At 37.1% G+C, this 13335-nt stretch overlaps 2 protein-coding genes across 2 annotated transcripts; one reads left to right on the top strand and one right to left on the bottom strand.

Annotated features, from left to right (window-relative positions):
* The first annotated feature begins 2256 nt into the window (after positions 1 to 2256).
* On the top strand, positions 2257 to 8962 carry LOC102220373. The gene is made up of 3 exons (XM_005810735.2): positions 2257 to 2474; positions 3904 to 4508; positions 6420 to 8962. The coding sequence occupies exons 1-3, from the start codon at positions 2449 to 2451 to the stop codon at positions 6779 to 6781; spliced, it is 993 nt and encodes a 330-aa protein (XP_005810792.1). The 5' UTR covers positions 2257 to 2448; the 3' UTR covers positions 6782 to 8962.
* Positions 8963 to 9432: 470 nt separating this feature from the next.
* LOC102220635 (leptin-B-like) lies at positions 9433 to 10952 on the bottom strand. The gene is made up of 3 exons (XM_005810736.3): positions 10366 to 10952; positions 9998 to 10166; positions 9433 to 9860 (listed from the first exon to the last, which is right to left on the bottom strand). Exons 1-3 carry the CDS (start codon positions 10482 to 10484, stop codon positions 9546 to 9548), a joined length of 603 nt encoding a protein of 200 aa, XP_005810793.3. The 5' UTR covers positions 10485 to 10952; the 3' UTR covers positions 9433 to 9545.
* Between the last annotated feature and the right edge of the window lie 2383 nt (positions 10953 to 13335).

Below are 13335 nucleotides of genomic sequence, written 5' to 3'. Positions count from 1 at the left end.
GCTGCAGTGGAATTTCCACACCCTTATGTGGGTGGACCCCGCTTGCACTAAAGAACGGAGTAGGCACATTTCCCCCTCTGTTCCCTCATTTTCTTCTATGCGTTCCCCTCCCTCCCTACTTTCTCTCTTTGCTTGGATAATAGAGGCCATGTTGAAACAATACAAAAAGGAAAGGCTATGGGGTGATGTGGCAGCAAATGGAGAGGTGGTCCTCACAGCCTTTATTTAGAAGGGGAGATTTGAGGGGGTTTGCAGGACTATGTATAGAAAATTGGCAGGGATAGGGGTGAAGGGCTGTTTAAAATAATGATGTAAGATGGGAATCAGGGGCGTAAAGCAGAGGGAGGGGCTGCTGGTGTTAAACGTACTACAGAAACATGGCCTGGGAAGGGCAAGAGTAATGTTTTTGTGGAACCTAAATATTTTTCTGGCTGGCTGAGCCTAAAAGTAGTCATGTTGCGTCATAGAAAAACCCAACTTTTCCTTTTCCTCAAATAAAATCTAATTAGCAATAGTGTTTTGACATGCTCACTCTTCATGTAATCAAATACATTTGAATGTATCACAAGGATATAATGAAGATTTCATCCGACAATTTCATGTGGAAGAATAATTTCCGCTTAAACCTAATAACTGGTTGAACTGCCATTTGTAGCAACAAAATCCATCAATAACAGGTTTTTTAGATCCCTGTGAATTAATATTATCCAACTTTTCTTTGCGAGTTGTTTTAATTCTACACTACGACGAGTTAAAGGTCTTTTATTTGACAGCATTCCAATCAGATTTACATCCAGAACTTTTATATAATTTTTTGCTCAGCCAGCGGTGGATGTTCTGATGTATTTGAAATATTGTCACGCTACATAACCCAAGATAACTTAAGCTTAATGTTACAAACTGAAGGAGGGACTTACTCCTTTGAGGTTTTCTGGTGGAAACTACAATTCAGGATTTCATTGGAGTACATTTTCCTGAAATTGTCTTTGTAACTCTTTCCAGAGCTGAATGGTGTCAATGTTGCTTTTTTTTTTTTCTGTTGATATTTTATTTTTGTTATTAAACACACTGTAATTAAAGAAAAAATTAATTCCAGATTGTTCTCCATGACCTTGGATCAGTTTCAGGGCCAATCAAACCCGCAGCCCGTCTGATTTTCAACAAACAAGCCCAACAGTAACATTGGTTAGACTGATAAAAATGCTTAGTATGAGCTGGAGAAATTATTCTACACTAGTTTAAAATTGTAAATGGCAAAAAGCTTGGAGTTACTTTCTGAGCAGTCCAGATGGGGCATGCAACTTTTTATGTCCTACCAACTTTTCAAAAAGCAATATTTGTGATTGTCTGCACCAGTTTCATAAAACATCCATGTTTTGTGACCATTAAATATGATCTTTGACCTACTTTAGAAATGCATCAGATAATGTGGTGTGCTTTAATCTGTAAAATGACAAGGTAGTCTGACCTCTATTGACCAATATGTACATGAAAATGTGACACTTAAAACTATATAGTGCACAACAACTTATATAACAAAAAGAAATTCCATGTACCACACATAACATTATGATCACTAACAGATTGAGATAATTGGTGGGATATGTTGGGAATCAAGTGATCATTTTGTCCTCAGAGTTTATGAGTAACAAGCAGGAAACTAGGCAAGCATAAGGGTTTGAGTGAATTTTATGTGAACAAAGTGTTATGTTCCAGAAGGGTAATGCGTTTTATCTGAAAATAGTTTTCAAGTTTGCATCTTTATTTTTGTTTTTTTGTTTTTTTTTTTAAGAAAAATGCACTTATGCTTTTCAGTTTCTAACTGCATTAAAAAAAAAAAATCTACAACATTTTATGTTTTAAAATTCAAATTACATATATTCTCTGGTTGTCCTGTTGTGTTTTACAAAGATAAACAAGGTAACATGGCACCATCTTGTGGCGCTTACAAAGTACTGCAGTACTGTTTAGTAGGTCAGGATAAACTCTCAGTATGACCTTGTAATGTTTCCTTATTTAGCTTGCTGAGGTCATCAGTGTGAGTTTGTGGCGTTTACACTTTGCGGCCTTGAGTTATCAGTTATAAAGTTTGAAACTGTTTCTGCTGAAAGCTACATTTTCATGAATGTTCATCATATTTAAAATCAGTGAATGCATCAGTTTAGATTCGTGCCTTTGCGTTATGTTCACCTTGCAATGTAGATTCTATTTTGTTCTGGTGGCGGGAGCGAGCATCGCAAGAAAATCGCGCGTGCACGGTATATTGCAAGCTAGCTGCAAGTGTGAGAGCGCGTGGAACCGTGGAACCGTCACGGGCGCGCGAGCGTCATATAAATCCACGGCTATCCGTTGCCACGGCGAGCTGGCAGTACGTCGTATCTGAGCAAGGCGTGCAAAGTAATTTTCCAGACCGCCAAGCGGACAAGGACGCGTTTTCCATCTCTCAGCATGGGGAACCTTGCACTCCCCACCAGGTAAAACATGAACCGAGTCGTTGCTATGATACGATTCAGGAAAATGAGGACAGGTTGCTAATGTATCATTTTGAGACGCGGTGGGAATGTATTAACATGTTGGCATCTAGCCTTACATTTAGCTTCATTTGTAAAGGAGGAGGGCTTCACACGCTGCGCTTCCTTTCCCTTTGTTGGCGTTTGGTTGTCAAGTCTTTATAGGAATTCAAGAATCTGCAATAGGCCGATATGTGAAACGCACTCTTGGTCTATTTTTAGAAGATTACTGTAATTAAAATCCCAAGAATGGGGAGAAATCAAAAGCTGACATGGAGCTCTATACGTTTAGGCTACAGAAGGAAACAGACAAACAAACAAAAAAAGATTAGTTTGTATGGCTACACCAAACCTAGAGGCTCTGAATGCTGAAATGTTGAGATAGTTTGGAAAAAAAAAAAATTTCCGTTAAGATTTGAACGTGGTAATTAAATAACGTGTTTTTTTGGCTCATTGTAAATGAGAAGAAATTGCAAATATTTTCTAGACATACAAATAAAAAAAAAAAAAAGGTTGAGTTTGGGAGGTTATGCTGATTTGCTAATTGTGGGGAGCCAAAATCAACACTGTTTGGGCAAGGAGCCTTTTATTGCATCACTTAATTATTTAACAGCAGTCTGATTTCTTTTTTAGTCTTGCTTAACAACTGTAATACACATTAGGTAATCACATCTTATGAGTTGTTCACATTGTTCTGCTTAAATAACCCGTTATGCCATTAGTATACTTGTGATTTGACTTTGCCAGTATTGGGTCATGTTATTTATAGTAGTAGTGATAGAAATTAGTAGTAATAATAACAATTATACTAATAGCTGTAATAGTAAAAACAAAAATGAACAAAACATGTTAGTAAGATTATGTCGATTGCTATTTTGTTACAAGTTATTGTATTTTGGATCCAAAATCTTTTACAGAGTGAAAAAGTTTTCCACATCTTTCATGGTAAAACACCCCTGTGGAATGTTATTTTAATGCTTGTTTTATTAATCTGTTTTATAATAAAGCCTAAATAGATATGATGTTCCAAAATGTTTTTTTTTATTATCTTTTAACATATCTTTAAGAGAAGACTAATTTCAGTGTTGTTGTTTTTTTTCCTGTGTCAAAGAAAAAAAATATTACAGTATTTGGCACCAAAGTAGTGTTGTAAGGTAACAGAATTTGAGATATTGTTTACATCAGTCAAAACCTCCGTTACTAAATAGTTTGATATTTTAGCAATTCGTGGCTCACTTCAAGTCTAAACTACTATTCTTTCATTTTTGAGTTTATCTTGAACATGCATAGCTCAAAGAAAAAAACAAACAGATTAAGATGTTGCAAGTCTATTCTCCCTTCCTAGACTGCAAGAATGATTTATTATGAAATCTGACTGACCTTCTTTTTTCAGTCTTTTCAGGACTGATGCAACCACGTCTGAACCAGACAACTCAGGGAAGTTTGTAGCCAGGAGAATCTGCAATGGTATCATTTATTACTACACTCCAATGACAGCAGCTGAGCACCAGACAGTAACCCTTGCCAAAGACTCTCAGGCCACATCAACTCTGTTCCCCGTCTCCTCTCCAGTGTCTTTAGAAACGCCTTCCCACACAGCTGATTCCTCCCCGATGCAGTCAGATGCTGCTTCCAATTCTCGTCCTCTTCTCCTATTCTTCTCCTGGCTCTGTGCCCAACCTGGGGCCGTAGCAAAGTACAGGGAGCTCTACCTTGACCGTGATATGGATGTTCTCCTGATCCAGAGCAGCGTAATGCACTTCCTGTGGCCTCGATGGGGCCTCAACTACGGGTTGGAGATTTTGAATATTTTAGAGGAGCCTCCTTTCACAGGAAGGCTCATACTGGTGCATGCTTCTTCCATTGGTGGCTATACTTTCACGCAGCTGCTCACTCACATTGCTCAGCAACCAACACAACACACTCCTCTGGCGCATAGAGTTATAGGGCATATTTATGACAGTCTAGTGGTCGGCTCTCTGGATCACATGGCAACAGGTGAGTGAGAGTGATGCACCACCATTGTACTGGAGCTCAGATTACTTTTGTGTTATGTGTCAGAACTTTCTATAATTAATTAACTGTTGACCTACTGCCCCACTTTGTCTGAAGTACAGGATTTCCAAGATTTTTATTTTTTCCTATTTTAGGACAATAGTCAGTTTTAGTAAATTAATCTTTCTTTTTTGAGTGCTAATTTAGTCCAAAGTAAATATTCCAATACTTCAACATATGAGATTTAGCTCTCTAATTGTTACTTTATTTACTTGGGTAATGATTTTTAAGACTAATAATTTAAATAAAACTGTGTGAAATTTCTGTTTTAACTCTAATTGACTGTAAGTGATGCCTTCTGTGACTGTATGCAAATTAGAAGCAGTGACACCACAAACTCGGATGTAATTTATCACAATTGTCTGTGATAGACTAACAGAAAGTAGTCTATAATTGAAAAGTGTATTCCGTTATTGACTTTTATTAGCCTCTAGATCAATGGTTCTTAACCTTTTTTGAGGTACCGAACCCATCAGTTTCATATGCGCATTCACCGAACCCTTCTTTAGTGATAATTTTTTTTTTTGTCCAAATTCAAGACATTTGAACTCACAGCAAGTTACAGTGTTACTTCATTCTGGCCCCCAAAATATTTTGGCCCCATAAAAGAATTTCAGCCCCCAAAATATTATTTTTTACTATTTTACTAATTTAAAAATAAATTTGGATTTTTTCAAAGAATGACAAATTTTTTAATAACTTATTTTTTTTTTTATTTTAAATTTAATTTGTTTTTGTGTCATTTTGAATCCACAAAATACTTTTTGGGGGCCAGAATAAAGTGTTGCACAAATGACATACCTGCAAATCAGTGTGACTTCTGCTGTTGTCTTTGGGAGACCAGTTCAGAGAGGCGTGGCTTCACCTGGGCAAGTGCATCTTCAGAGCAAAGTCTGTTCATTTTCTTCTTTTTTTGCTCGACATATTTAGTATGGATTAAAATATTAAGAAAGAAACCACGCGACGTACAACTACGACAGCTGCTGATACTGCGCGCACTAAATTCCCCGCAGCCCTGATTGGCCGAGCAATGTAACATGATCCTCTGCAACAAGCGATGGCCAAGCGGGGCGTGTCATCACGACTTTACACAAGTGTGTCTTTACCTCCGCGGCAGAGGCTCCGCCGAACCCCTGAGACCGACTCATCGAACCCCTGGGGTTCGATTGAACCCAGGTTAAGAACCACTGCTCTAGATCAACACTGACCTGGTTCCCCATCTCTACACCATGATGCTGCCATCACCAAATTTTACAGTGGGGTTGGTCTGTTTGGTGTGATGTGCAGAGTTAGTTTTCCACCAAGTTTTCTTATGATGTTTTATAGACCTGCCCTGCTTTAAACGTCTCTGCCATTTCATTCCTGACCTGCCTGCTGTGTCTCTTGGTCTTCATGTTGTTTGTTTACATCAAACAGCATGAAGACAGCAAATAGTCTTGTTTGTGAAAACCACCTCTATTTGGTCTTTACGCAACAGTTGAAGTTATATAAATTTCACCCAGGATACAATTTAGAAGTATCAGATTAAAAGAGCCTGAGAATGTGTCCATACAACACTTTAATTTTCATTTAAAAATGTTTTAAAACAAGGGATACCATTTATTTCCATTTAAGCACTATGCATTACTCTGATGAATAAATAAAATACATTGCAGCTTGTGATTGTAGCTTGACATTATTTTTAAAAAGTTCAACACGATCAGAACTTTTGCAGGGCACTGATTATTTATCCTGTCATGTGCTGTTTTTGTGTATAAACAGCACAACTAGAAGTGGTGTACTGTCCAGTAGGTGCATGCCATTGCAGGAATAATGCAACATTACATTTATATTATTCATTTAATTGTTTTTCAGGGCTTGGGAAGACCTTGGTGCCACGTTTAGAGGGATTCATCAAAACCACCGCCATGCTCTACTTCAGGCTCTTCAAGTCGTACACTGCAGACTTGTACGAGAACAGCATCCAGGTTTTCTACAACAACCCGGTTACTTCTCCAGCCCTCTTCTTCTTTAGCGAAAACGATGCAATGTGCAGCACTGCTGTCCTGGAAAAGCTGATGGACTCCTGGAGGCGGAGGGGAGTTTCTGTGGACGGCAGGAAGTGGAAGAAGTCAACACATGCCGCCCACCTGCGATGCCACCCAGAAGAGTACGTTTCCACCTTGCAGCAGTTTCTGAACTCCCTGTCAGTTCCTTCCCATAAGTCTAACATTTAAACTGTGTGGCAAGTTGTAAGTTTCAAATATTTTCACTTATTTCCACAACATGCACTGCTAGTTCAAAGAGAATGCACTTTTAACTATTTTCATATTATACCTCTGATTTTCTTTAAAAATGTAACTGTAAAATATTTTCTTCACCTTTAAGCCATCTTTACTTTTGTCATTGTAATTGAGGTTACATTTGAAGTATTTATGAATGTACTGTAACACTTGTTTGTCTTGCACAGTAACTATTTTATTTGTTGATAAAAATCCATACTGCACAAATTAAAAAAGAGTTTGGAAACTATATGTGAGCTTCACATGTGCAAATATTTATTTTTTTCATTATTTCAGACAGAAAATAGCCATGCATCTTCACTTTCCTTTATGACCGTTTAGGTTACTGTGGTGAACAGATTTCATTATTTTAAACCTGTCGGTATAACCAGCGAGTAATCTGAATTAATGCAAGAGGTAGAGGAGGGTTGGCTGGAGGCCATTGGTGCAACCAATGACGGGAGACTAAAGGGGTTTTGTTCCAGTTTACTGAAGTGAGTCCATTTGGGCGGAGCTTATATCAACCAGTGATAAAATAGGTCAGAAATGCAGTGACCAGATGTTCAGAATATCTGTCCATTAGGATGAGTGTCGAGATTATGGTCTTTTGTTCAATGTCAAATGCTTCACTGAGCACAGATTCATAAAATGCACTTCTTTTTTGAGGGAAGAGAAAAGCACACAAAGCACTTTTACACTGAAAAAAAAGTGTCGCAATTAATTGCATCTGAAGATTATACATTTTACTGTTTAGTTGCTTTGGTTTTTTAGGCTCATTTTGAAGCATTTAAAACATGTTTGCAAGTTTGTAAGACCCTCGGATTCTGCAGACGACGTCACAATGTCCTAACGCCCCACTCAGCAGTGGCGTGCTTCTTGTTTGAGCATTCTAGTTGTTGCTAATAAATTATCTTTTCTAAAAAATGTAACTCATTAAAATATTTTTTTCCTCTCTCATTATTAACATCGTAGCCCAAATCTCTAGCGACGTCTGGAAGCATGTTTATGATTTAACCAGCACTCAGCATGATATCATTTATCTTTACCTGTTGTCCTACTACTGTATTAACTGAATCTGCAAGCTTTCACACAAAGAAGCATGACCGGTTTATGTTTATGTACTACATTAATAAGTAAAGGTCAGTTTTGAGGAACAAGCCAGATGCTACAGTCGCCTCTGCTGGACATGAAGCCACATGTTGGATTTAGCATCAGATAGTGGATGCACTTAGTGATGTGAATGACCTACTTTGGTAAGAGAGACTCAGTGAACAGCTATATCTCAACTTCAAAGAGGTTATTTATTCCTATGGAAAACCTTTTGATGTTTAGCCTCTTTACTGGCAGGAGGTCACCAGTGTCTGAAAAATAGTTTTTAATTGCTCCAGACAACAAATATAAACTTTTATTCTCTCATTAAAAAAATATAAACAAAAATATGTCATAGTTCAGGAAAATGTTAGGATATCCTGCCCCCTAGTGTTAGTTTAAGAAAGTCTCCCCACTGTTGACATTTAGCTGTAAGACGCTTATTGGAGTTTATTGCATATACAGCATTTTTTACATATTATTTCAGCTAGGTTTAAGTCCCTGCTTTGACTGGAAACAGGATTTGAAATGTCCTTTTTACACAGCTTGTCCTTGGACAAGCCTGTCCAAGCCCTGTGACTGTCCTGTCACAGGGCCCAGTTCTGCTAAAAAAAAAATAAAAAAAAATGCTTTTTTTCCAGACGCTCTCACATTTTACAGTTTGAAATTCTCTTTCTGCTAGGCTGTATTTGGTTTATGTAAATTGTAAGTAATTTATTTTTCAATTCATCAGCGCAAAGAACATTATTCCAGAAGTTGATTTTTATTGTTCACATTCTCTCTGGCAAACTTCATTCTGGTCTTCGTGCCATAGAGAGGTTAAGATGCATGGAGCCCTTGAATATGACAGCAGTGTAAATGCCAATGTCTCTGTGATCAACACGGTTACTCATGGAATGCATGGTAATTTACCGTGACTTTACTTTCATCAGTCACAGGTTATTTATTCAGCTTTTGATGTTTTAAGTGTCTATGATAGTTGTTAGAAATCTCTGTACTGTAATGAAATCAAATAGACAATAAAGTCATGCTGCAAAAGCCTCATAAAAGGAAGACCATGTTGACGACTATTTAATAATGCATTTGATTACTTGTCTATCACCTAACATTGATAAAACACTGAGTTGTGTGGTGGAAATGAAATGTCTCACCTTAGTGAGGCACTGTAAAGTAGCCATGCTATTTAAAACAAATCTAAAATCACCACAAAAATAACTACATTAAAAAGCATGAACTTTTCACTTTAAATAAAGTGCCACTTTTCACACATGTGTTTTTCACTTTTGCTCACAACAGCTTTTGCCATCACTTTCAGTAATTATCCCATTTGTAATAACAAAATAATAATTCACAATCAAATCATACTCATAGATAAATACTTTATTCAGTGTAATAATTTAAGCTATTATATGTTTTAAACAACAAATGTACTTTCATGTAAACATTTTCTTCAAATAAAATATATTTTTAGTTTAACTATTAAATAGTCAACAGTTTGTAAAAAACAAAACATCTATTCATAGAAAATATAAAAACTATATCAAATTTAAAAAAAACATTGTTTAGACATCACGTCACAATGATATTGACATCATTGCAGCATATTGCATTTGAAATCCATGTGCACTTGTCAGCAAACCTTAAGTTTCTCCTTATTTGAAGGAAGGTTCTCCAGGTAGTGCTGCACCTTTGCCAGTGTCACATAGTGCTGGCTGTCAGGGAACAAAAGCTCCCTGTGCTCCGCACTCGGTTTGTCCTGGATGGGGCAGTCCAGCATTAAGGCAAGAGAGCGCACCCTTGAGTCCAGGCTGGAAACGTCAGCTTGAATCTGACTCAGGCGATTTGTGAAGGGGCTTTGCAGCTCGTCATCTAAATGTCCAAGGTAGAGGCTGATATCAGTTAATCCATTCATGGGTGGAGTGGAGACCTCTAACTGTAGGGGCGTCTGCCACAGAGGAGAATAGAAAAATATATGAGCAAATGTTAGTTACGATGCTTTTGGTTGCTATTTCTAATGGGGTAAAGTAACCTTGCTCATAGAAACCCATTTAAAACTTCTATTGCTTGAAGAACTATTCATACCTTATTCTTTAGTTTGTCTATGTGGACCAGAGTTATCTGAGCAATGTTTACTATGTTGTGTATGTTGTTTCTGATGGAGTCGGTCTTTGTTGGAAGACTTGAGCACTCAGGAGCTGCCATTAGAGAGATGAACAACAGGGCCAGAGGGATGCACATCTTGAAAAATGAACTGGAAAAAATCATGCAAAGACGTTACAAACAATAGATTAATTAATCTCCAAAGGAACTAATGTTCTTACCTTCTTACATTTTAGCATTTAATTTTCATTGTTCTGTTTTTTGAGTGCAATTTAGATCTAAGTTAAATAGAAAGCATTTAAAATTTTCCCTGATAAAAACAGTCCCTTTGGTCACATCATATTTCTTACCTTTGTTTTTCAACTTCTGGTTCCCCTCCAGTGGCAATGAATGAAAGAGATAGCACATCCCTTTTACAGATCTTATTTAAATAGTCAGCTTCCGTCACAAATCCTGTCTGGTCTTGCATGAGTCTTTTCCCCTCCTGTCTCTTCCCCCTTTGGCTCAAACCTGAGTGTGACCCTGCTAGGTTATCATGAATTCCACACTCAAAACTTGGAGCTCGACGGTTTTCTTGGCATTGAAGCACTGACTCAGTTTTTCGGAGCCCACACACATCCTGTGTTACTTACTTACTGGAAAATGTGCAGATAGGGTAGGGTAGGATATGATCATGTGACGCATCAGTTGTGGTAAAGGTGATAACGGGCAAGGTGAAATTGTACACAACCCTGTTAAAATGTATGGAAGAGGATTAGGGCCAGCGAAAAAACAAAAAACAAAAAAAGATTTCTGACTTTAAACTCAGAATTCTGACTTTAATCTCAAATTTCTGACTTTAATCTAAGATTTCTGACGTTAATCTAAGATTTCTGACTTTAATCTCAGAATTCTGACTTTAAACTCAGAATTATTATTTTTTTATCTTTCCGGTGGCCCTAATCCTCTTCCGTAAAAATGCCTGTTTTTTGTGATGTAAAAAATTAGACCCCAACATATAATTTTACCACTTGTAATTTAACATACAGGTGAAGCAAGATATTTAAAAACATCTGAAACGAGACACAACATGAAAAGGGACAGTTGCGAAATTGCGAACACCTGTTAACTGGTTAAAACACCTTGTTTCATTTTAGTATTCACAGGCTCACATAAGTCATCAATTATAGAAAAAACTTATGAATGAGAAGTAAAAACCTGTTTGATTAGGGTTTTCCAAGGATTTGCTCATCAAAGCCGTTGTTTGCAGGGTGGTTGCAGAAGAGCAGAAGCATCTCGTTGTGCTACTGTACCAGTTAGAAGAATGGAACAAAAACTCTAAAGCAATATTACATACGGCATATTGTGAAATGCATTTGCTCACCTCTCCAAATCATTGAATCCAGGTATTTCAATCACTTTCATGATCACAGATGTATAAAATTCAACACCACAGCATGGAAACTATTTCTACAATGCATTGGACTCCACCTGTGCAATTAATCCTTTAGTGAAATGTCTTTGCTGCTGCATGTTCTACTGTTGACTGTTGAGGACGTTGAAGTGCAGAGTGGCTAGAGGTTGGATACTTTCTGAAGAGTTAGTAGCTACAGATCTCCAAATTTCACATGGCTTTAACATTATCTCAAGAACATAGAGTTAGAGAGCTGGAGCCTTACTTCACCAAGCCCAGTCAAACCATTGAACTTACTGGTTTACTTGAGGGAACAGATATGAAGAACTCATGATTTGGAATGCTAAGAAGCTCCTATCAAAGAGGACTGAGATAAAAGATTGTTCAACCAGTTAGTTGTTTGTTTTGTGTATATATTGAACTGGGTAAATGTTACATTATGTATAAAAAAATTTAAATGAATTGTCAAAGTCTGTATTTTTGGAAAAAAGTGACTACACTGCAGCATTGCATTAGAAACTAGAGTATTTCAGATTGTATTATATGGAATAAGTAAATAGCATTGTGGGAACAGTTGGCTCAGTGAGTGGGGTAGTGGTAACCTTGCAGTTGGAAGGTGCTGATTATTCATTTCAAAACCCTGCAGACATTATTGGTTGCAATAATTGTCATATTTTAAAGAGAACTGCTTCAATTATAAAAGCACACCACAAAAGCAAAAGTGAAACTAGATTGAAAATGTGCTGTCAGTTGTTCTTGTTTTTCCTAAGAAATATATCTGCTTGGCAACATTTGGATGCATTCCCAACAACATGAGCCTCTTTTTCCAACTAAACGAGATATTTGTTGTTAAGCTGATATTGGTAAGACTTTAAACAGCAACCTGAAATCTAAGACAGGTAAGCTTTTTGCAAGACCTGTTACAACTCTAACTGTTGACAAGGTTAGAACATTGTGGTCATTGATCTTTTCCACATTTTCAAAGTCAGAATAATTATTTTATCATATTCTAAATTCATTTTTAATTTAGGAAAACATTTGCTCTTTGAATCCTCCATGTGAAACGAGGCGAGCAGAAATTTTAATAAGTTCACAACTGTTTTCATGAGGGGGGAAAAAAAACAAAAAAACATCAGACCTCCCAGAAAACACCTCTTACACAATAACTTATTTTTATCTGATGTAACAGGCACAAGGAAATACTCAATATGGAAAAATGGAAACTGGGAGGGGATATTTATTGGAAGGCAGGATTTAATCAATTCCAGTAAGACGACATGGCAGAGGGCCATTTCACACTGACCCCTCTTTCCCCTTTCTCAGAAAATCACTGTGGTTGGATAAGAGTAACTGGATATGAATCCACAAAAGGATATAATCCCCACTGATATCTGGCTTGGAAAATTTGCATCTTCCAAATCTTTAATGTCACAGTCATTCTTATTTCAGTTATATAAAGTCTGTCAGTACTACAGTAAATGCTAAATAATGAGGCCAAGCCATGATTTTCCCAGCACTGTTGAGGTGGTAGTGTTTTGGGGGTTAAGTGGAGTGCCAATCCTCTTCTTCTTCCATTTTGCATTTATGCTTTTCTCTCCATCTTTTGAATGTCTTTAATACTGCTTCTGGATCATTCCACTTGTTACACATTACTAAATTTATGAAAGCGGTACTTTGTTGTCATCTGCTTTGCCTTTCAACACTCGTCAATACTTGTTTTTCTTTATCACTGGAGTGTCAGGTATCTGATTTCTTGTCTGGAGCAGTGGGTTGACTCAGTGGGATGGACAACAATGAGTTTGCATTCACATTGGGTAAGATTGCACAACTTTGCCATCAGGAGATAATGTAGTTTACCAATACAGTATATATATATATATATATACTGTATATATATTTTCATGATACAAGACTAACATTCTGAACT

Source organism: Xiphophorus maculatus, chromosome 17, assembly GCF_002775205.1.
Source record: "Xiphophorus maculatus strain JP 163 A chromosome 17, X_maculatus-5.0-male, whole genome shotgun sequence".
Classification (NCBI taxonomy): Eukaryota; Metazoa; Chordata; class Actinopteri; order Cyprinodontiformes; family Poeciliidae; genus Xiphophorus; species Xiphophorus maculatus.
Note: the sequence above shows the minus strand (reverse complement) of the source record. Positions and strands in the feature narration are given on the sequence as shown.